The sequence below is a fragment of the Protopterus annectens genome, chromosome 8.part0, assembly GCF_019279795.1.
Source record: "Protopterus annectens isolate FY-2018-M chromosome 8.part0, PAN1.0, whole genome shotgun sequence".
NCBI classification, from domain to species: domain Eukaryota; kingdom Metazoa; phylum Chordata; order Ceratodontiformes; family Protopteridae; genus Protopterus; species Protopterus annectens.
The window spans coordinates 388,477,378-388,498,651 of NC_056741.1; the positions used below are offsets into that span (position 1 = coordinate 388,477,378).

General features: G+C 42.7%; 1 protein-coding gene across 4 annotated transcripts in view; it reads right to left on the bottom strand.

The window, feature by feature from the left end:
- OTUD7B (OTU deubiquitinase 7B) overlaps positions 1–21,274 on the bottom strand; it is a 1,511,480-nt gene that overhangs the window by 1,112,010 nt on the left and 378,196 nt on the right. For all 4 annotated transcript variants that reach the window (XM_044079900.1, XM_044079902.1, XM_044079901.1 and 1 more), the window contains one exon: positions 17,040–17,255. In XM_044079900.1, coding sequence (XP_043935835.1) covers positions 17,040–17,255 — 216 coding nt within the window. The remainder of the gene's footprint in view (positions 1–17,039; positions 17,256–21,274) is intronic.

Below are 21,274 nucleotides of genomic sequence, written 5' to 3' on the forward strand. Positions count from 1 at the left end.
GTCCTAGAATCCTTATTAGGAGGATGAAGAGAAGAGGAAGACTCCGACATCTCCTTTTTAGTGGCTGTGGCCACCACCATAGCGTCAACGGGGACTCCTTTTGTGAGATAGGTCTTGTCCTCTGTAGTCGTGTAAAATGTGTCAAATAGTTTAGCGAACGCATGGAAAAAGTCGCTGAACTAAAAATGCGCTTCCCGTATCTGTCCATAGTCCTAGAATCCTTATTAGGAGGATGAAGAGAAGAGGAAGACTCCGACATCTCCTTTTTAGTGGCTATGGCCACCACCATAGCGTCAACGGGGACTCCTTTTGTGAGATAGGTCTTGTCCTGGGGAGCAGTAATAAATTTACTTGGTTTTCGAGGGACCGGTTCCACTGTGTCCAGTGTCTCCCACACCCTTCGAGCAATTAAATCCATTAACTCATCGAAGGGCGGAGTAACCCAGGCGGTAGAAGGTTGAGCACCAAATGCCTTCAGCAACACAGACTCGTCCTCAGTGGGGGCTAGGGACTGCCAATCACCCCTCTGTTTTAATATCTCCAAGATGTCCGCAAATGAGACATCCTCGGAGGGGGATTTTGGGTACCCCTCTGATTCATCCAAGTCAGTGTCAGAAGTTAGAGATTCCTGTGGGGAGTCTAAGTGCCTCCTCTTGCACAATCTTTTCCTCGGGACCTCATCGGAGGGGGATTCCGGTGAGGCCTCCGAGGAAAAGGGGGCATCCTCTAGGGATGGCTGAGACAATGGTGCTCCACGCTTTGGATGTGTCGTGGGAACAGAAACAGAGAGCGGCTCCTTAGGGGAGGGAGAAGACGCGTCCGATGTAGTGGCTGTCTGTGTAGACAAAACCTTCCTCATAAGGTCAAAAACCCCTGAACCTCGGGTCAAGGACTCCCCCGGTTCCGAAGAACATGGAAGAATCCGAGACACGGGGCCCATGGGTCTTGACCCCGAGGACGGAGCCGAGCCGATCTGCGCAGAGGCCCCAAGAGGGAGAGTCGGAACCGAAAGGTCGGTACGACTCTTGGTCCCGGAACCAAGGAAAGATCGTCGACTCTGCGACTCACCTATCGGTTCCGATGGAGTCGAGGTAAATGGTGTCGATCGTGCAATGGACGGTTTCGACACCGAGGGCTCCACTATCATCGGCTCATCCTCTTCCGGCTCCGAAGACTGGATGGGTCTCGAAGGAGGACCTGTTGGAGATAAAGGAAGGCCTTCTAGTTTCGACACCAACTGGGAGGAAACTGCAATCAATTTGGAAAGGGCCGTGTTCTCCATAAGTTTCTGCACGACACGATCCACATCAGTATCAGATAATGGTCTGGAAGATCGGGTCGAAGGGGCCGAAGATGGCACCAACCGAAGAATAGACGGTGGCAGTAGTTCCGACACCGGTTCCAAGACCTGGGGCTCAGTGAGAGACAAACGTTCGACGCTCAGCCCCGAAGTCTGTGGAACCGGCGAACGAACTCTAGAAGATGTACTCAGAGCCGATGACATGGGCTCCGACATCTTCAACCCCTTCGAAGACTTAGAAGCCTGGTCAGACTTGTCCAAGGCCTCTTGGAAGGCAGGCTTAAGAAGCCCCCTATCAATAAGTTTCCTGTGTCTATCTGTCATGACCCTCCCACTGAAGGAATGGCAAATAGAGCAATCCTCTTGCAAGTGGAGAGGCCCAAGACAGTAGACGCAGGAAGTATGGTTGTCAGTGATGGACATTTTCTGTCCACACTGACACCTTTTGAAGCCAGACTTGGCTTTTTCAGACATACTTAAAAAAGGTATTTAAAGTTTAACAGTTTAAAAGAATTTACAGTTAGGTAAGGGTAGGCCCCAAAGGGAAACCTATAAAAAAACTAACTATAATATACACACAAACACACTATAGTATAGAAATATAAAATATCCACAAAAAAACTATAGGAGAATAATAACTTTTAAAAGAAGAAAAAAAGACTATCTTATCTGTCTAATAACTAATCTCTGGTCCGAGCTCTCTGTAGCGATGTGACCTGTTGCAGCGGCAAACTAGATCTGGGTAATGGCAGGGAGGATTGTGGGATATAGCCTGGTCTCGAGCTTCTCTTAGATGCAGCGCTTTGCTATGCGGCCGACTCGGAGCCAAGGATCGGCTCCAAACCAGTGTGTAAGAACAAACGGCGAGATTGAACACTCTCACACTGAGGATTAGTATGAAGGGACACCCTGTCCCCCTGTGAGGAAGAAGAAAAAAAAAAGGAGGAATGGCCATAAGGGCCTGAAGGTGAGAAACCATTGAAGCATACGCAAGAGCCAGCACAGCAAGAAGACAGTCTTCCGGGTACAATGTTGCAAAGTAGAATCTGCAGGCTCAAAGAAAAGAGGTGCCTGAAAGGGATTAAAACCCTATCACCCATAGTGTCAGTTGAAGAGTGGACAAGTGAGGAGGGAAGTGTGACCCCTTGTCCTTGTGTGAGGAGGTCTAACCAGTGAGGTAACTTGTGGTGTCTGCCCCTGGCCAGATGCATTAAGAAGGGAGCCAGTGCTGTCTTGGCCAAAAAGGGAACTACTAGCAAGATTTCTGGAGAATCCAAATGAATCTTCTGCAGGACTCTTGGAAGGAGAGGAAGAGGAGAGAAAGCATAAAGAAACATCTCTTCCAAGGAAAAGAAAGGATGACATGACACTCTGGAAGAGAAGACGGGGAGCTGCCTCTGTTCAGAGGGAAGGCAAAAAGATCTACCCGAAGAATACCCCAATAGACAATGTCCAGAAATTCATCTCTGTGAAACACCCATTCGTAAAGCCTGTGTTTTGGACCTGTTCAAAAAGTCTGCCACTAGACCATGCTCTGAAGGAATGTATACTACCTGAAGAATTACCTGATAACTGGCAGCCACCTCCCAGGCCTGAAGTGCCATCCTGCAGAGGAGGTAAGATTTTGTGCCTCAAAAACGAACCACACAGCAATAGCCACTAAAAAAGAATTTATTCCTCTAGCGCCTCGGCAACAGTAAGCCTTCAAGGAGTAACATACAGAAACTAAAAACCATTTTTATACTATCAGCTCTACTCAATAAAACAATCAAGCAATTAATCAATTAATCCAATTATTAAAAGAAACACTCATATATTTAAAGTAAAAATACATTATTTTTACAAAACACTTTTCCAACAGCAATCTGTGTTCAAGCCCTTTGGAATCAGTGTATCATATTTTAAAATGAAAACAGTCTCTTTCCGTAAAAGCATCAACTTATACATTTCTTTATTCAAGTATGGCATATTAATCTGTTCTAAAACAGTAGCTTTCAAACCCTCTATATTCCCATCATGACATCTATTAAAATGAAGAGCCAGAGGGCTCTCCATTTTATTTATCCTAATATCTCTGAGATGTTCTAATAATCTTATTTTAAACATCCTTTTCGTCTGTCCTATATAAAACTTATTATAACTACATTTGATAGCATATATAACACCCTCTGTCCTACAATTAAATTAAATATTCCATTTGTTTTAAAGCTAACATTATTAATATTATTAATATACAAAAAGGAATTAATAATATAAGGACAGCAAATTTATTTCAGAGGGACGAAACCTTGTGGCAAATGTAGTGGTTGTCCTTATATTATTAATTCCTTTTTGTATATTAATAATGTTAGCTTTAAAACAAATGGAATATTTAATTGTAGGACAGAGGGTGTTATATATGCTATCAAATGTAGTTGTAATAAGTTTTATATAGGAAAGACGATAAGGATGTTTAAAATAAGATTATTAGAACATCTCAGAGATATTAGGATAAATAAAATGGAGAGCCCTCTGGCTCTTCATTTTAACAGATGTCATGATGGGAATATAGAGGGTTTGAAAGCTACTGTTTTAGAACAGATTAATATGCCATACTTGAATAAAGAAATGTGTAAGTTGATGCTTTTACGGAAAGAGACTGTTTTCATTTTAAAATATGATACACTGATTCCAAAGGGCTTGAACACAGATTGCTGTTGGAAAAGTGTTTTGTAAAAATAATGTATTTTTACTTTAAATATAGGAGTGTTTCTTTTAATAATTGGATTAATTGATTAATTGCTTGATTGCTTTACTGAGTAGAGCTGATAGTATAAAAATGTTTTTTAGTTTCTGTATGTTACTCCTTGAAGGCTTACTGTTGCCGAGGCGCTAAAGGAATAAATTCTTTTTTAGTGGCTATTGCTGTGTGGTTCGTTTTTGTGGTGAAGCAATTTTTCTGGTTGCTGTGGTTATTTTTACTTCATGGCCAGTGATCCAGCTCTCAATATTCTGCGTATTTTTAGAGAGGAAAGTGGTGGTTCCTCTCAGCGTACTATGGATGGTTTTCTTAATTCAAATGTGGAACGTGACAGAGATCGGTAGAGACAAATAAATGATGACAACTCTTCTACTTCCATTTGGGAACGTTGCTAACATTGGCAAACGTTCCCTTGAATATCCTAGTGAGGTAAAGACTTTGATTTCCAAGCTGACTAATTTGATGAATAAGGAAGTGACTATTTATTATAATTACACTAGTTTGCAGAGATATTTAGATTTAGACATTGTTCTGAGGGGACTGAGAGCGATAAAATTTCCCTCTCAACCATTTGATATGACTTCTTCGGAAGATAAGATTTTTAAACAAAGATGGGAAAAGGTAGCCCATTCGTGTTCTAAGGAATGGGTTGGTATTCTCATAGAAAGAGACATTATCAAATTGGCTGTAATTAAAAAAGATATTTCAAGTGTGTGCACTAGTTTAATGGCTGTGTTGGAAAAGGTTCGCTTTGAAGCTTATGTGACATTCAGAATAAACTTGGTGCTTATGACAAGAAAGTCCTTGAACAGAAAATGTATAAAATTCATAGAGACATTCGGAATTTTGAAAGAGGAACAGCGTTTTTTGGGCAAACCAATCAGAGGTCACGCTCTAAGGTCCGCTTTCCACCGGGGGCGGGCTTCTCAAGAGAGAGACTGGTGAGCAATAACAGTTTAGAAGCGTTCCCAAAAAACAATGAAAGATATGAAAGTGAGACTGTTGACCCTCATAATTATCCACCTTTGCCCTCACCGATAAACGAACAATATCTTTATGATAATTTTCATTTTGAAGGCGAGAACAATCAACAGCGTAAAAGAGGATATGCGGATCGGGAACAACCAAGAGGGGAACAATACAAACCATGGCGGGACAGCAAGAGGACAAAGTGGTATTAATGGACTTGTTTTATATAACAATAGTGTGAATATATCTGGTTTGTCAGTTGAGGAGGTCTTGCTTAGTGCTTTAAATCATGGGTTGAAATTTGTCCCCACTGTTATTCCACAATTATACGAATGTAAATTAGAAATGTATAAATTTGTTAGGAAATTACATCTGTGGTATTATTTTGAACATCGAACATGCTCTAATGTTGTTCCTGAAGTATGTTATGATAGTACAGATGAAAATTCATCTGACAGTGAATTGTTTGACACTTTTGATTCTTGTAATAGTGATGTCAATGCTTATTGATTAATTGATACTTCTGCTGTGATTTTTAAGAGTCAATTCATGCCACCTTTCACACATGAAGGTATAAAAAAGTTTCATGCTGATTCAGTTTGAGTTGGAAATGTTATTTAAAAATTTTAATTCAAAAAGTGTAAATTATAATTTATCGAAACAAGAATGGTTGTCCTTGACTGATTTTTCGAAGCAAAGGGAATTAGTTATTAAACCCTCAGACAAGGGCAACAAAATAGTAATTCTTCACTATGTACAATATTTGAAAATGTGTCTTGAACGTCTAGAGGATAAGACAGTTTATGAAATGGTAAATATTGAGGCTATGGAACAAGCTAAAAATGACTATATGTTATTGATTCATAAGGGTCTTAGACTGGGTTACTGGTCGGAAAAAGATGTGGAAAATAAATTAATAATTAAAGAGACAAGTCCAGCCTATTTTTACTGTCTGCCCAAAATACATAAAGATAGTGTTAATCCTCCAGGCCGTCCTATAGTTTCAGCTAGTAAATATTTTTTGCATAATTTGGGGGTTGTCCTTCATGGTGTATTATTAAAAGAAGCCAAACAACTTCCATCGTATATTAAGGATTCTTTTGACTTCTTAGATAAAATAAAAAATGTTGTGTGGCGTAAAAATATGTATTGGATAACCCTAGATGTAAAGAGTCTCTATACTAATATAAAACATACTTTTGGACTAGAATCATTGTTGTATCAGATGGGCAATAGCCAGTCAACTCATTATGTTATGGATTTAGTACAATTTTGTTTAGAGAACAATTTTTTTTATTTTGAAAATCAAGTGTATTATCAAATTCAAGGTACGGCCATGGGTGCACCATTTGCACCCATGTATGCAAATATTTTCATGGGTTTGGTAGAAAGAGAATGCACTTATGATAAATTATTTTTTAAACAATATGTGAAATATTACTTTAGATATATTGATGACTTAATTTTTTTATGTGAAGGTGGCAATCAATTAGTAGAAAATTTTGTGGAAAATATTCAAATTCATAGATTTGGTATAACTTTTGATGGCTTACAGCTTGGCCATAAAGTTTCCTTTTTGGACATTACTTTATGTGGAAAAGTGGGAGAATATATCAGTATGAGTATACACAGAAAGTTTGGGGTAGTAAATGAATTCCTAATGGGAAATAGTTGTCACCCTAAACATACTATAGAATCTTTACCTTATGGGGAGTTTTTGAGAATCTCCAGACTTTGTAATGATGAAGATGTTTTTAATAATGAATTAGAACAAACAAAATTAATGTTTAAAAATAGAACTTTTGATACAGAACTAATAGATAAGAGTGTTCTAAAAGTACTGAATAATAGATATAATAGAAATAATAAAATTAATGTTAGTAGAATGATTAGTGGTGACAAAGATGAGAAATTGTTTGTAGTGTCTAAATATAATATTTTAAGTGACAGTATTAGACAATGTATTCTTCATTTTTGGGAATTTCTTAAACAATTTACAGAACTTGATGGTCTCTCTAATAATAAAAAATTAATGTTTTCATATAAAAGGGGATGGAATATCAAAGATTTGGTGGTACATACTAAGTTTCAGAGACCTGATATCAAATTATGTCAGCAAATTTATTTCAGAGGGACGAAACCTTGTGGCAAATGTAGTGGTTGTCCTTATATTATTAATTCCTTTTTGTATATTAATAATGTTAGCTTTAAAACAAATGGAACATTTAATTGTAGGACAGAGGGTGTTATATATGCTATCAAATGTAGTTGTAATAAGTTTTATATAGGACAGACGAAAAGGATGTTTAAAATAAGATTATTAGAACATCTCAGAGATATTAGGATAAATAAAATGGAGAGCTCTCTGGCTCTTCATTTTAATAGATGTCATGATGGGAATATAGAGGGTTTGAAAGCTACTGTTTTAGAACAGATTAATATGCCATACTTGAATAAAGAAATGTACAAGTTGATACTTTTACAGAAAGAGACTGTTTTCATTTTAAAATATGATACACTGATTCCAAAGGGCTTGAACACAGATTGCTGTTGGAAAAGTGTTTTGTAAAAATAATGTATTTTTACTTTAAATATACGAGTGTTTCTTTTAATAATTGGATTAATTGATTAATTGCTCGATTGTTTTATTGAGTAGAGCTGATAGTATAAAAATGTTTTTTAGTTCCTGTATGTTACTCCTTGAAGGCTTACTGTTGCCAAGGTGCTAAAGGAATAAATTCTTTTTTAGTGGCTATTGCTGTGTGGTTCGTTTTTGTGGTGAAGCAATTTTTTTGGTTGCTGTGGTTATTTTTAAGATTTTGTGCCTCCCTGCTTGTTGACATACCACATCAGTATAATGTTGTTGGTGTTCACCTTCAACGGGTCTGGAGGGAACATGGGCTGAAAAGCTTAAAGGGCCAGAATCCGATCTCTCATCTCTGTTGATATGGTCTGATTAATTGATTAATTGCTCGATTGTTTTATTGAGTAGAGCTGATAGTATAAAAATGTTTTTTAGTTCCTGTATGTTACTCCTTGAAGGCTTACTGTTGCCGAGGTGCTAAAGGAATAAATTCTTTTTTAGTGGCTATTGCTGTGTGGTTCGTTTTTGTGGTGAAGCAATTTTTCTGGTTGCTGTGGTTATTTTTAAGATTTTGTGCCTCCCTGCTTGTTGACATACCACATCAGTATAATGTTGTTGGTGTTCACCTTCAATGGGTCTGGAGGGAACATGGGCTGAAAGCTTAAAGGGCCAGAATCAGATCTCTCATCTCTGTTGATATGGTCTGACTTCTGATAGGGGGGCCAGAGACCCTGAGCAACATGAAGTCCCCCACCCCATGGCTGAGGCACTGCTGAACAGTTCTTGAGAAGAAACTGGTGACTGAGAGGGCAGGCATGGGTTGAGAACAAAGTGCTGAACCAACCATTTAAATTCCTTTTTTTTAGACAAGGAAGGAGAGGTACAGTGAAATGCAGAGGATGGCAATGCTGCAGCCAAACCAACTTGAGGTACCACCGAAGCTTCTGCATATGCAGTCCAGCAAGAAAAAGCACTGGAAGGGAAGAGGCCATGAATCTCAAGGCCTGAAGAAAAACTCTGGCTGGAATGGCAGTCAGAGGAAGAAGCGAATGAAAGAAGGCTGTCAATGACAAAACTTTAGGAGGCTGAAGATAGGCCAACATTGGCACTGTCTAAATCCTGCATTCCAGATACACATGCTCCTGAGACAGAGTCAGGGCAGACTGTGGAAGCTGATAGTGAACACCAGACTTTGAATAAGAGCGAGATGGTGAACTCCAGATTCTGTAACAGGCAACTGGGAAAAGCTGCCTGAAGCAATGGGTCATCTAGATAATGAAAATCTGAATGCCTTGGAGCCTGCAGAAAGCAATCACAGGAGCTATGCATTTTGTGAATACCCTTGGGACAGTAGATAGGCCAAAGGGAAATGCAGAAAACTGAAAATGAAAGAAACAGTGAAATGTAAAAACTTTTTTGAAAAGAGGATGAATACAGACATGAAGGTAAGCATCCTTCAGATCAAAAGACGCTAGAAAAGCCTGGGGTAGTAAAAGAGGAAAAAGGGTTCGAAAATTAATCATCCAAAAAGAGGGGACCCTGAGAAATGTGTTGAACAGAGGGAGAGAGACAGAGAGAGAGAGAGAGAGAGAGAGAGAGATCCAGAACAGGTCTCCAAATCCAGGAAAATCCTGAAATAAAAACCCTTTCCCACTTGGGGAGGGAGGAACATGCTGAATGGTTCTTTGGTTCACCGGGGACCCTAGGACCTCTGGGAAATGAAGAAGTTGCTCTAGAGGAAGTTGACAAATCCCTAAAAAAGGAGGGAGAGATTTCCATACCATGAAGTAAACCTGACGGATGGCAGAAAGAACCCAAGAGTCTGAAGTGATCAGAAGCCAATTTGGAGGACAAAGGGAATGCCGAAGGGAGAAAGGAACCTGGTCTAAGAGTTTGTGTGAATGGGGGGGGGGGGGATGTCAGAGAGAAACAGTTTTCTCAGACAGACGAGGCTTCTGGGCCGAAATAGTCTAAGAAGCCTTATTTGAGGAGGCTCGCCGACCACCCTTCCTGCCCTTGGAGGCCTGGTGGAGCTGCCTGTGGACAAAAGCAGATCTAGAAGGATTACTCCTCTGGAACTTAGGGATAGGAGAGAGAAAAATATGTTTAAGGTCCTGCAAAGCTTCTCTTGAAGAGATTTAAACAGGCCAGCAGCAGTCCAAAAGTTATATTATCCAAAGAAGCTTCCAACAACTTGTCTTTAATGTCCTCAGGCAAAGAGTGGAGATGAAGCAAAGAATAATGCCTCATAACAGATTCAAAAGCAGCAGCCCTGGAAGGGGCATCAGCAGCTTCATAGCTACACATGATAGAGTAGCGAGCCACTTGAAAAGTAGAATCCGAAATAGATAAGGAAGAAAATTTGCCTTCAGAATCAGAAAGGTCAGAAATAACCTTACAAGCCTTAGCAATCAAGGCCACAGCATAGCTGGTCATGTGAGTCTGGTAATTAACAGCCCTAAAGACTAAAGTAGAAGCATTGTAAACCTTACCAACCCCTCTCCACTGCCCTACTATCCTCATCAGAAGGGAAATGTTTGGAATAGCCAAGAGCTTGGAAGGTTCGACAGAAGAGACTGACACCACAGCAAGATCAGCAGAAGGAAACAAAAAAATTGATAATCCTCAAGAACCTTATAGAACCGATCAGGTTTCTTAACAGCAGGAGGCTGAGAATCAGGAGACTTGGAAGCAGCAAAGTGTCTAACAAAGCAGCCAACACAGAAGGAACTGCAGAGATTTTAGGAATATTCACCTGAAGCAACTCATATCAGCTCCTCTGAATATCAAACACTTGACAAGAATCCCATGTAAAGTACACTGATGTCAAGTTATTGTAAGTACATAATTCTATCTGATGTTATCCATGTCTTCATTCATCACCACAGGGTCAGAGTCCCCAGCTACCAAACATCCTAGGAGGCCTTAAGGAAGGACATGCCAAAGCACTGTGGAGCCAAAGGAAGCTCTACTCCTAGAAACCAAATCCAGCTTGTTATGGGATATGACGGTCTGAGGACTGAAGCAAGTGGCAGCAGCACAGATATCAACAGAAAGAAAGCCTTGCTACAAAGGCTGAAGTGGCCACAGATCTAGTAGAATGGGTTCTAACATGACCTCAGAATCTCCAGTAGATTCAGATTGTAGACCATAGAGATACAGCTAGAAATCCACTTGGAAATAGTGATTTTGGAGACTGGAAGGCAACGCCTTTTCTCAGAGAAGACTATGAAAAGTTGTTCTGACCTATGAAATTCCTTAGTCCTATGCAAGTAGAACCAAAGCTGTCTGTGAATATCTAAAGTATGAAGGATATACTCCCCGCGTTGGAGTAGTTAATGCATTCAGTTTCCAGTTTTGTTTTCCTAATTAACGGTCAACTCGGAAGCAACCTTGGGTAAAAAGAAGAATTCATTCTTACAGATGCCCTGTCCTTATGAAAGGTCATATGAGGAGGAGTAAAGGAAAGAGCTTGCAATTCAGAAACCTTCCTAGCTGAAGTGACAGCAACCAGAAAGGCCATGTTCCAAGATAGAAACTTGAGATCACAGGAACTGGCAGGTTCAAAAGGGCTCCTAGTCAGAGACTGCAGAACCAATGTGAGGTCACAAGGAGGTAAATGAAGGCTCCTTTCATAAATGCCTTACAAGGCCTAGATGAAAAGGTGAGTTCAGAGCTCTCGTGAAAATTAGAACTCGCCGCCAACTGAAGCTTAATAGTGGAAAAACTTGCTTCCTTATGAAAAAGGGAGGACAAAAACAAAAGTATAACAGGGACAGAGGCAGAAAAGGGGTCCAGATTCCTGCTCCTGGCCCAAATGGAAAACCTCTTTCATTTACTGCTGTATACTTTCCTGGTAGAAGGTTTTGTGAGGCCAAAATGATACTTTTGATGGGGGATACTAGCCTTGACAGTTTAATTATCACTGGAACTGGAGAAACCAAGTGGTTAAGCGAAGGTTTGGTAAAGGAAGTCCTGATGGGTGGGAAATCAGATCCTGATGGGAATCTAATATCCATGGCGGATACTTCAGATGACACCTGATGAAGGGGAACCAAGGCTGACGAGGCCAAAAGGGGGCAATGGTAATCAGAGATATCCTCCGACGTCAAACTTTCTGCAGGACCTTGGGTATTAAGGGGGCAGGAAGGTAAGCATAGAGGAGACCCAGAGGCCAATCGTGGACTAGAGAGTCTCTTGGGGACTCTCCCTGAGGAGGGATCAGGGTAAAATACCTGCCGCACTTGTGGTTGATTAGAGAAGCAAAAAGGTCGCAGCAGGGCTAACCTCACTGGTCGAAAATCTGATTAGTCACTGAAGAATTGAGGACTCAAGAGAGCTGCTGAGCCTGTCGGCCAACACACTGGAATCTCCAGGTATGTGCATTGCAATAAGGAAGCATCCAGAGGTCATACCCCATTCCCACACTCTTACAACCTCTCTGCACAACGGGTAAGAGCTTGTTCCCCCTTGTTTGTTGGCATACCAGACAGCAGACATGTCTGTCTGAACTACAATCGTCCCTCAAGGGAGGCAGCCGTGGAAGGCTTGCAACGACAGGAGAACTGCCCTCATCTCTAGGATGTTTATATGCAATTTGATCTCTACTGGGGACCATGTGCCTTGACCATCTTCCTCCAAAAATGCCCCCCACCCACCCCAGGAGAGAAGCATCTGTGGTCACACTGGCCATGGGCAGGAGGAGAGAAAAGGGCCTGCCTAAGGAGAGATCCTGCGACTGATGCCACCACTGGAGGTGACATCTGCACACAGGCATCAGTTTTATGGTCACAGACAGAGGATGAAGAAGAGCCAACCACTGCAATGCTAAGGTCCATTGGGTCCATTGTAATACCCCATGTGGTACCTGGCCAGAGGAACCAGGAGAATGGCTGATGTCATGGAACAGAGAGCCCGAAAAACTAGCAGAACTTGGGGGTGAAGGATATCCAAAATCCAAGTGACCAGTTCCTGTATCAGCTGAATTCTGCGCAAAGGCAGAGTTGCAATCTCTGACACGGAGTCCAGCTGAACTCCTATGAACTCCAACCGTTGTGTGGGAATGAGGTTGGATTTTTGCCAGGTTGACAATTATACCCAGCTGATGGAAGAGGGTAAGAAGATACTGAATCGCCCGAGTCAGTCGATGCCTCAAAAGTGCTGTGAGGAGCCAATCATCCAGGTACGGAAAGACCTGGAACCCCTGCAGATGCAGGTGAGCCACTACAACTGCCATGCATTTGGTAAACACCAGGGGGGCCATAGTGAGATCAAAGGGTAGGACTCTCAACTGATAATGACTGGTCCCTAGCCAAAAGTGAAGTTGTCTCCTGGAACGCCCGTCTATCTTGATGTGATAGTAGGTGTCCTGGAGATCTAATGAGCACATCCAATCATCCCTGCATAACAGTGGCAGAATGGACTGAGCAGTGACCATCCAGAACTTCGACTTCTTAACTGAAAGATTGAGCTCGCCAAAATCCAGAATATGACGAAGGCTCTCAGTCTTTTTTGGTACTAAAAAGAAGCAACAGTAAGTGTTGGATTGTCTCTGTCTTGCTGGGACCTCCTGAATGTCTCTTTTTTGAAGAAGTTGTTGAAGTTGCTGAACTTCGAGGGCCACCCCTCTTTGAGTGGGTGGAACATTGGGGAGATAACTTCTGACTGGAGGGGGTTCTGAAAAAGGAATGAAGTAGCCCCTGGAAACTATGTTTAACACCCAGTGATCAGAAATGATTTCTGTCCAGGATAGTGGGTGTAGGGAAATAGGACCCCCCAAATGCCTCCAGGGCACAGCAGCCCAGCAACATTTCAGGAGGGCTGAAAGGGCTACTCAGAGAAGGATGGTCTAGAGACCTGATTTTGTGGACCCTGCCTGCCACGAGGGTGTTGTAGTCCACAGAAACTCCCCCCATGCCTCTGGAAGAGGATTCGTCTGGAGCGTCTTGAAATGGAGACTGCATCTTACAGAACCACATCTTTCTGGTTCTCCGTTGGGTCTTTGAGAAGGACCTCTGAGGGGCTGAAAGCTTGATTCCCACCGCAGAGTCTCCTCTCTCTGCTCGCTGTGGGTCAAAGTGTCCTTCATGGAAGATCCAGAGAGAGTGGAACCATTGAAGTGGGCATTAGTTGTTGTTGTGTCTTTCGGCTTTTCCCGGTTAGGGGTCGCCACAGCGGAACTCCAGTCCGCTAATGATTGGCAGTAGATTTTTACATGCTGGCTTGCCAGGCCTAACGCACAACCTTCAACGAGGGAACGCCCATTCATGCATGCCGCCACATAGAAGACGCACTAAGAATCAAATGGGCAACGTCTAACTGTGAGGCGACAACGCTACCGCAGCACCACCATCGCAGTACATCGAAGTGGGCATTAGTAAACTCCTTAAAGGGTTCCGTGAACCCGAGCAAGCGTAGCCAGGCATGATGCTGCAAAGGCAATGCCTATGCCAGCCACTCGTGAGGAAGCCTCCACAGCGCTGGATATTAGCCTCATCGAGGAATCTGCCAGAGAGGTCAGAGTGGCAAGGTTGGGAGATACCTACTTGAGGTTCTCTGCCAGCGATAACTCTGCAAGGGAGGTGGAAAGCTAGTGTCAAATCCCTTTGAAGGCAGATAAAATGTGCCAAATAGTTAGTCATCCTCAGTCCAAAGGTAGCAGAGGCATACACTCGCTTCCAAAACCAGTCTGTCACCCAAGATTCCTTGTTTGGGGGATGGAAAGTGGAGCTCTGCTCAGCTAGCTGCTCATTTGTGGCGGCGACAACCATGATGGCATTGACTGGGACACCTTTACTCCAGAATAAGTGGTTCACAGGGGGACTAAGGAACTTATCGGCCTTCTTAAGAACAGGTTCCACCATATCTGGCACCTTCCAGGCCCCGCTGGTGATCAAGTCCACTAACTCTTCAGTGTGTGTGTGTGTGTGTGGGGGGGGGGGGGTTGCACCCAAGAGGTAGACAGGCCCGTCCCAAAGGGATTCAGAAATACAGACTCCTCCAAAGATGGGGGTTGGAGTTACCATCCAACCTTTTCTTTTAGGAGCTCAAGGACGTCTCCAAAGGAGACGTCATCGGGCAGAGATCTATAGTACCCATCTCCTTCCTTGGGGTCCATATCCTCTGTGAGGGACTCCACAGGGAAGTCCAAGTGCCTCCACTTTCTCTTACAATGAAGCTCCTCCATGAGGGGATTCAGGGAGGACTTTGAAGAGACAGGGATTCCCCCACTAGGGAAATTTTCTAAACAAAATATAAGAAAAGTTTTACTTAGCTAGCCAGACCCATTAGGAACATATCTGCACCACGAGCACAGCAAATGAGATCTGGGTATTCTAGAGCAGTAGGGCATTATGGGAGAGGGAGGAGCCAGAGCCTTGGATCAGTCTGTTGTATATTTTGCTGGCTCAGATCCGATATCAGATCCAAAACTGTGTTTTGATGAATAAAGACAGAGAACATCAGATCTGGTGTTTAAAATCATTATCGGTCATCCCTTGTTTACAAAAAAACACTGACACACGCAAAGCGGGAAGTAAATGCACAATAAAAAGCACTTAAAGACGAGGAGCTTTACTTCAGGACAATTTAAATCCATACTGCAAACTCCAAACTAGCCTTTTAAAATAGTCCCCCTTTTTTTTTTCTTTTTTTTTTTTTGACCCTAGCAGACAATGTTCTTGTATGCTCTGATACCTCTTCTCTATGTCCAATTTCTCCTCTCATCACACTGACTGATAAGCTTACCCCTAGGCACAAAGCTGTCAACCTTCCTTTTTCATGTAAGATGGGGACATCATGGTGGGTAAAATGACAGCAGACCACGTCTCTTGATGCACTGTAATCCAGGCTGCTCACAGGGAATTCTCTTTGATGCAAACTGTAAATTTCTTGACAAAAGGCATGTAAAACCGTGAATGCACACACACTACCCTCTCATGTATGAATCGTTAAGACAGATTATGGTGTCTTTTTCGTTGAAGCAACATGTTTGCATTGCATCAGGGAGTAAAGCAACCACAGCCAATTTCTCTCTCCCCCAAGATAAGGACTGTTCCAATGGTCACTCCAGCAAAGCCACCAGGCTGACCAATGTGGCTACACTTTCATCAGTCAAACCCAGGCTGCCAATGGCACAATAAAAACCCTGCTTTGCACCAATAAGTCAGCTGTAAATGTCGATCTTCTTTCCTACAATATCAATGACTGGTCAAGTCCAAGAATGAAAAAAATATTTTAAAACTAGGCACACAAACTATGACTAAAAATAACTTGTCCCAAAATAAATTAAAAAAGCATAAGTTAGATCTGTGGACTATGGGAAGATGGAATTGAACACCTACAGGTTGAAGGTTTGTTACATAAAGCATACATACCGCTCAACCTCTTAGCGCACTAAATCTGGACAAAGTCTAAAATAATGAAGGACAAGGGTCCAAAAACGGGGATAGATTTTAAGTACTGTTCTTATAAACTTAGAAAGATGCTAGAACAGGATTTGTGTCGGTATACATTTTCTAAACAATATGAAGTCAGAAACCTAAATGTACGCCATTATTTAGTCACTTCAACCTTCGCTGATTTGCCAGAAATCCATATATTTTATGAGATTCAGACCAAAAACGTGAGGCAAAAATTTGGATGTTCTGAGAAAATCTGGACATTTGAGAGGTAGGGAAGCATAACTTCACACTCAAAACCATCATCATCATGATCTGGACTCAACACTAGCAGAAGTTAAAAAGACCAGAAAAAGTGCCAGACATCGAGATGGAGGAAGTCAGTATAACTTACCATCTGGACTTAAGACGGTTTTCACCATCACATTGGTACTGCAATAGTGAAAAACACCAATCTTTCCTCACGCTCTTTCAGCTTTCCTCAGAGTAAGTCTTTCGTTTTCTTTCCTTTCTCCTAATTTTCTTTTCTCCATGTAGGAAAAAGGATTTAGAAACCTTGTCTTTACAATGCTCTCCTGTATTCCTTAACACTAGATTCTTGACTCGTGAGCCAAAGATGACTGGTAACGGTTTCTTCAACAAAAAGCAAGGCAGATGAGCTGTTCTTCTATGTAAAGTCACTAAGCTGCATCAGAAACCGAAACATGCACTCTAAAGGGGCATCCTGATGGAGAATGAGGTCCTTGCTATGTGTGATGCTGCATAGGACCGATGGAAATCAGACACTGATGAGTGATGCCTATGCATGCCAAACCTGAAGTATGGTCTGCTGCAATTACAATATACAATGAAGGATATCCATCCGCAACTACGAATGGTAGCACTGCTGGCAAAAAATTCCTTAAAGAGGTCAACCACACTTTTACACATCCTGCTAAAAGATGCTTTCTCAGTATTGTTGACTAGGGGCTTTTCTAACTCTGAACCTCCTAAAAAGATGCACTTGAGTAAAAATAGATACACCTGAGAAGCAAAACAGTAACTTACCAGCTTGTTCCAGTGCAACTAGCATGGACTGCTCAATGAGATCCCGTTCAATGAAGTTGCGGAAATCCTCTTTGTAAACAGTCAAGTCAGGTAGCTGGAAAGTGCAGATAGGTGTATCCAGGAGTTGTTCACTGCTTCCGTTGTTGGTAACACAAGTACGAGCCAGAGATACAATGGGGTAGCTGGCATGGGAGATCCCCCTGGATAAACGTTTTTCTAAAACAATGTACATAAATGGAAATGATTACAAAAAATGTAAAGCTCAGATACAATAACAGAAAGCTACTTCCATGAAAGAACAAACAGAAAAATGTATAATCATTAAGCTAGCACAACAAACACCACACAGAACGAATTAAAAATGTTTGAGTACTACTAGTCATTCATATGGGAAATTAGGTTCATAGGTAGGTACTAGGCTATTTGTCCGAGGGCATTTATAAGCCTAGCCAGAGTTTGTCGGCTTTCGCCACCCCATTGATTAATTAACTGATCCTCTGTTAAGCAGAGCCAATGAAGTGATCCCAGGGGTGTAATTTCTGTTACCCATCCGCTCATCAAGGTTTCTCTTGATTAGTGAGGGGCTCTGCCTAATGTAGTTTGGAATTTTGCTCCAAAGCATGGAGCGTCTCTGTGACAGAAACTATCCCTCCAGCATGTTCTATTTACTGTTGTGGTGAGGTTCATCTCACTAGAGCTCGTGGCTTGCAGTGACTTGAATTTCTTTAGGTGGAGCATGTCCATCAATTCTGAGTCGGACATGGCTTTTAAGTCAGGCAGAGATCACCTCTGAGTAAGCGATATGCCACTGAATACAGCTGGAGTTTTTTCAGTCGGGCTGCATAGGACATATCTGTGAGGCCAGTAATCCTCTTGGTGAGGTACTTTTGTGGTCTCTCCAGCTGTTGGAAGTGTCCTGTGAGGTACATCCGAAATGGGGCACTGTACTTTTTGATTGGTCTGATGAGTGACGAGTAGGAGGGGCACTATAACCTCTTTATTTCTAGATGCGAACCCTTTAGTATTTAGATGGGCCACACAGGATTTCCTAACTACTTTGGCAATATGATTGCCAAATGAGAGATTACTATCTACCTGGGTCCCCAGATCTCTTATTACCTCTTCTGTATTAAGGGGGCTGCCACCTATGTGGTAATTCGTGGGTGTTTCATTTTTCCCAAACGGGATGACGATGCATTTTTTGGCATTAAGCTTGAGGCCATGACTTTGACACCAGGTGTCCGTCTCAGTAAGGCCCTTTTGGAGGATGTCTGTGTCAGCCGGAGTCAATTATGGCTCCCAGTTTGCAGTCATCGGCGAACTTGGTTAGCCATAGTCTTCCTGTGTTTGCCTGTACTTGAGAAGTATATGCTGAACAGTAGGGGTCCCAGGACCGAACCTTGCAGGACACCACTTGTGCCTGGTTTAGAGTCGGACCGGGATCCCGCTATTCTTACCATGTGAGCCAGTTGGCAAGCCATCTCGTGACGTAGGGGTTTATGTTCAGGTTGGTGAGTTTTTCTGTAATACCCGAGTGGGGAATGGTGTCGAAAGCCTTGGCGAGGGCAAGGTAGGCTGTGTGAACAACCTTTCCCTCGTCTATGGCCTTGGTGACTGTCTCGAAGACGTCAACCAGGTTTAGTAGGCATGATCTGCCCTTAAAGCCGAACTGGGTCAGGTCAAGTGTTTGGAGGTTCCCAATGTCTTTGTTAATGAGTTCCATGATGATGCGCTCCATAGCCTTGCAGACCAGGCTAGTCAGGCTTATGGGGCGATAGTTACCAGGGTCAGTTGTGGCCCCTCCTTTGCGGAGTGGAATAACCGCTGCTGTGCGCCATTCTATGGGCATGTAGCCTGTGGAGAGGCTGAGGATGAACAATGTGTTTAGGTGGGGGTTAGTTCGTTCTGTAGTTCGTGCAAGATGCAGCCTGGGACACCAGCTGGCCCCACTGACGTTGTGTTTTTGGCTTTTGAAAGGGCTATTTTCACCTGTGCGTCTGTGATTTCCGGGACACTACACTATTCCGGTATTGTTGTGGGCCCTTTTGGGGGTGAGAGGGGACTGGGGAGTGAAGTTTGCACTGAATCTATCTGCCAGGATGTTAGCAATATCAGTAGGTTCAGTATATTTTGTGCTATTTTGCACTAGTTCAGTGCATATCTGCGAGAAGCCACTTAGATTCTTAACATAGCTAAAGAAGGCTTTCTGGTTATCTTTTGAATCCTTGGTTATTTTTCTTTCGAAGTTAGCCTTGGATGATTTTATGAGGGACCTTATTTACTTTCTGATACTGATCAGGGATGTCTTTCCTTCTTGGGATTTGCTTTTTTTCTGAACTAGTTTCCTCCTTCTATTGTATAGCCTGTTTATGGCAGGGGTCCACCAGACTGGTTTCCTTCTCTTAGATGAGCGAGTCTTGGTTTTGCTAGGGATGGCATGATCCATGCATCCTTGTAGGTGCTCAGAGTGCATTTGTAAAGGTTTCTGCATCTTGGACAGCGTTATCCTTTAGCATGGGGGCTGTGAAACTTACCGCCTCTGTCTTAAGTAAGGTGAAGTTTGCTTTAGAAAAGTTTCTTTACTGTGGTTTCCTTAGTTGGGGGTGGTGGTGGGGTGTGGACATCCAGAGTGATTAGTTTATGGTCTGATCTAACCAGTGACTGGTTGACCTCCGGTGTGGAACACCTGTCGCCCATGTTTGTGGTGACCAGGTCCAATATGTTTTCACCTCTAGTAGGGGAGTTTACCAGCTGATCCAGGGCGTTTGAGTTGATGAATTCCAGGAAGTGCTGGGCCTGGGAGTTTGTACTAGAGTAGTTTTCCCAGTTAATGGTAGGGTAATTGAACTCGCCCAATATCAAGGTGTTCGGTAGGACCTTCATGTTTTCCAGTGTCTCCAGAAAGGTGCAGTGGTGGTCCTGGGTCATAGAGGGTGATCTGTGGCAGGCCACAATTTGCACTGCAGATTTGCCCGATGTTAGTTGCACATGGATGATCTCAGAGGTATCAAGCTGTGCCACTAACATGGAGGTGTAGGTATCCTTGATGGTAAATTAATTTTGGTTCTACCATTATTATTACTTTGTGCAGAGTTCTAAGTTGATAGAATGGTGCTGCTGGTGACTTGGCACTGCAAGGAAAAAACAAGCCACAGAAATAAGCAACTCACTTTTTTAGGCAAGGCTCAAAAGACAAACCCACCTCCATAGGTATCACAAGGGATAAGAAACTAAGAGTAATGCTACTCAACGCCAGAAGTCTAAACCTCAAGATGCACGCACTCGAAACTCTCCTTAGCATGGAGAACATCGATATCTGTGCAGTAACAGAAATCTGGTTCAAGGCTCTCGAGAGCACCCCAGCACTACCAGGTTATACCTCATACCATGCTTTTCGCCCCCAAAATTTGGACCGAACCACAAAAGGAGGGGGAGTGTCAATATTCGTCAAAGATACCCACACCTCCAGGTTGGTGGCACAGCACGAAGCATCAGAGACTATCCATGTGCAACTAACAGTGGGTAAAACTGCCTTCCAGTTTATAGCCTGCTACTGACCACCCTCCCAAACCCAGGAACCCCACTCGGCCTTCCTGAGAACACTGGAAAATATGAAGGTCTCTCCAAACACCATTATATTGGGTGACTTCAACTACCCAACCATAGACTGGGAGCATTACTCTAGCTCCAACACCCTAGCCCAAAGGTTCCTAGAATTTATAAACTCAAATGCTATGGAACAACTTGTTACCACTCCCACAAGAGGGGAAAACATACTGGACCTGATCATCACCAACATGGGGACTCTATGCTCCAGACCAGAAGTGTATCCCTCACTGGTAAGATCAGACCATAAACTAATCTCACTGGATATTCACATCCCGACCCCACCCCATGTCCAGAAAACCACAGTGAAAAACTTCTCTAAAGCAAATTTCACACTCCTCAAAACCGAGGTGGAATCCTTCAAAGTCCCCTGGCCTGTGGATAATACGGCCCAGACCACAAAATCCTTTATAAACGCATTCTATGAACACCTTCAGGAAAGCATGGATCATGCAATCCCAAATAAAACCAAGACCCAATCCTCCAAAGGCAGACGTCCTGTCTGGTGGACCCCAGCCATAAACAAACTATACAATAGAAGGAGGAAGCTACTACATGACAGAGGAAAATCCCAAAAAGGGAAGGCATCTCTGATCAGTATTAGCAAAAAACTACGGGCACTCATAAAA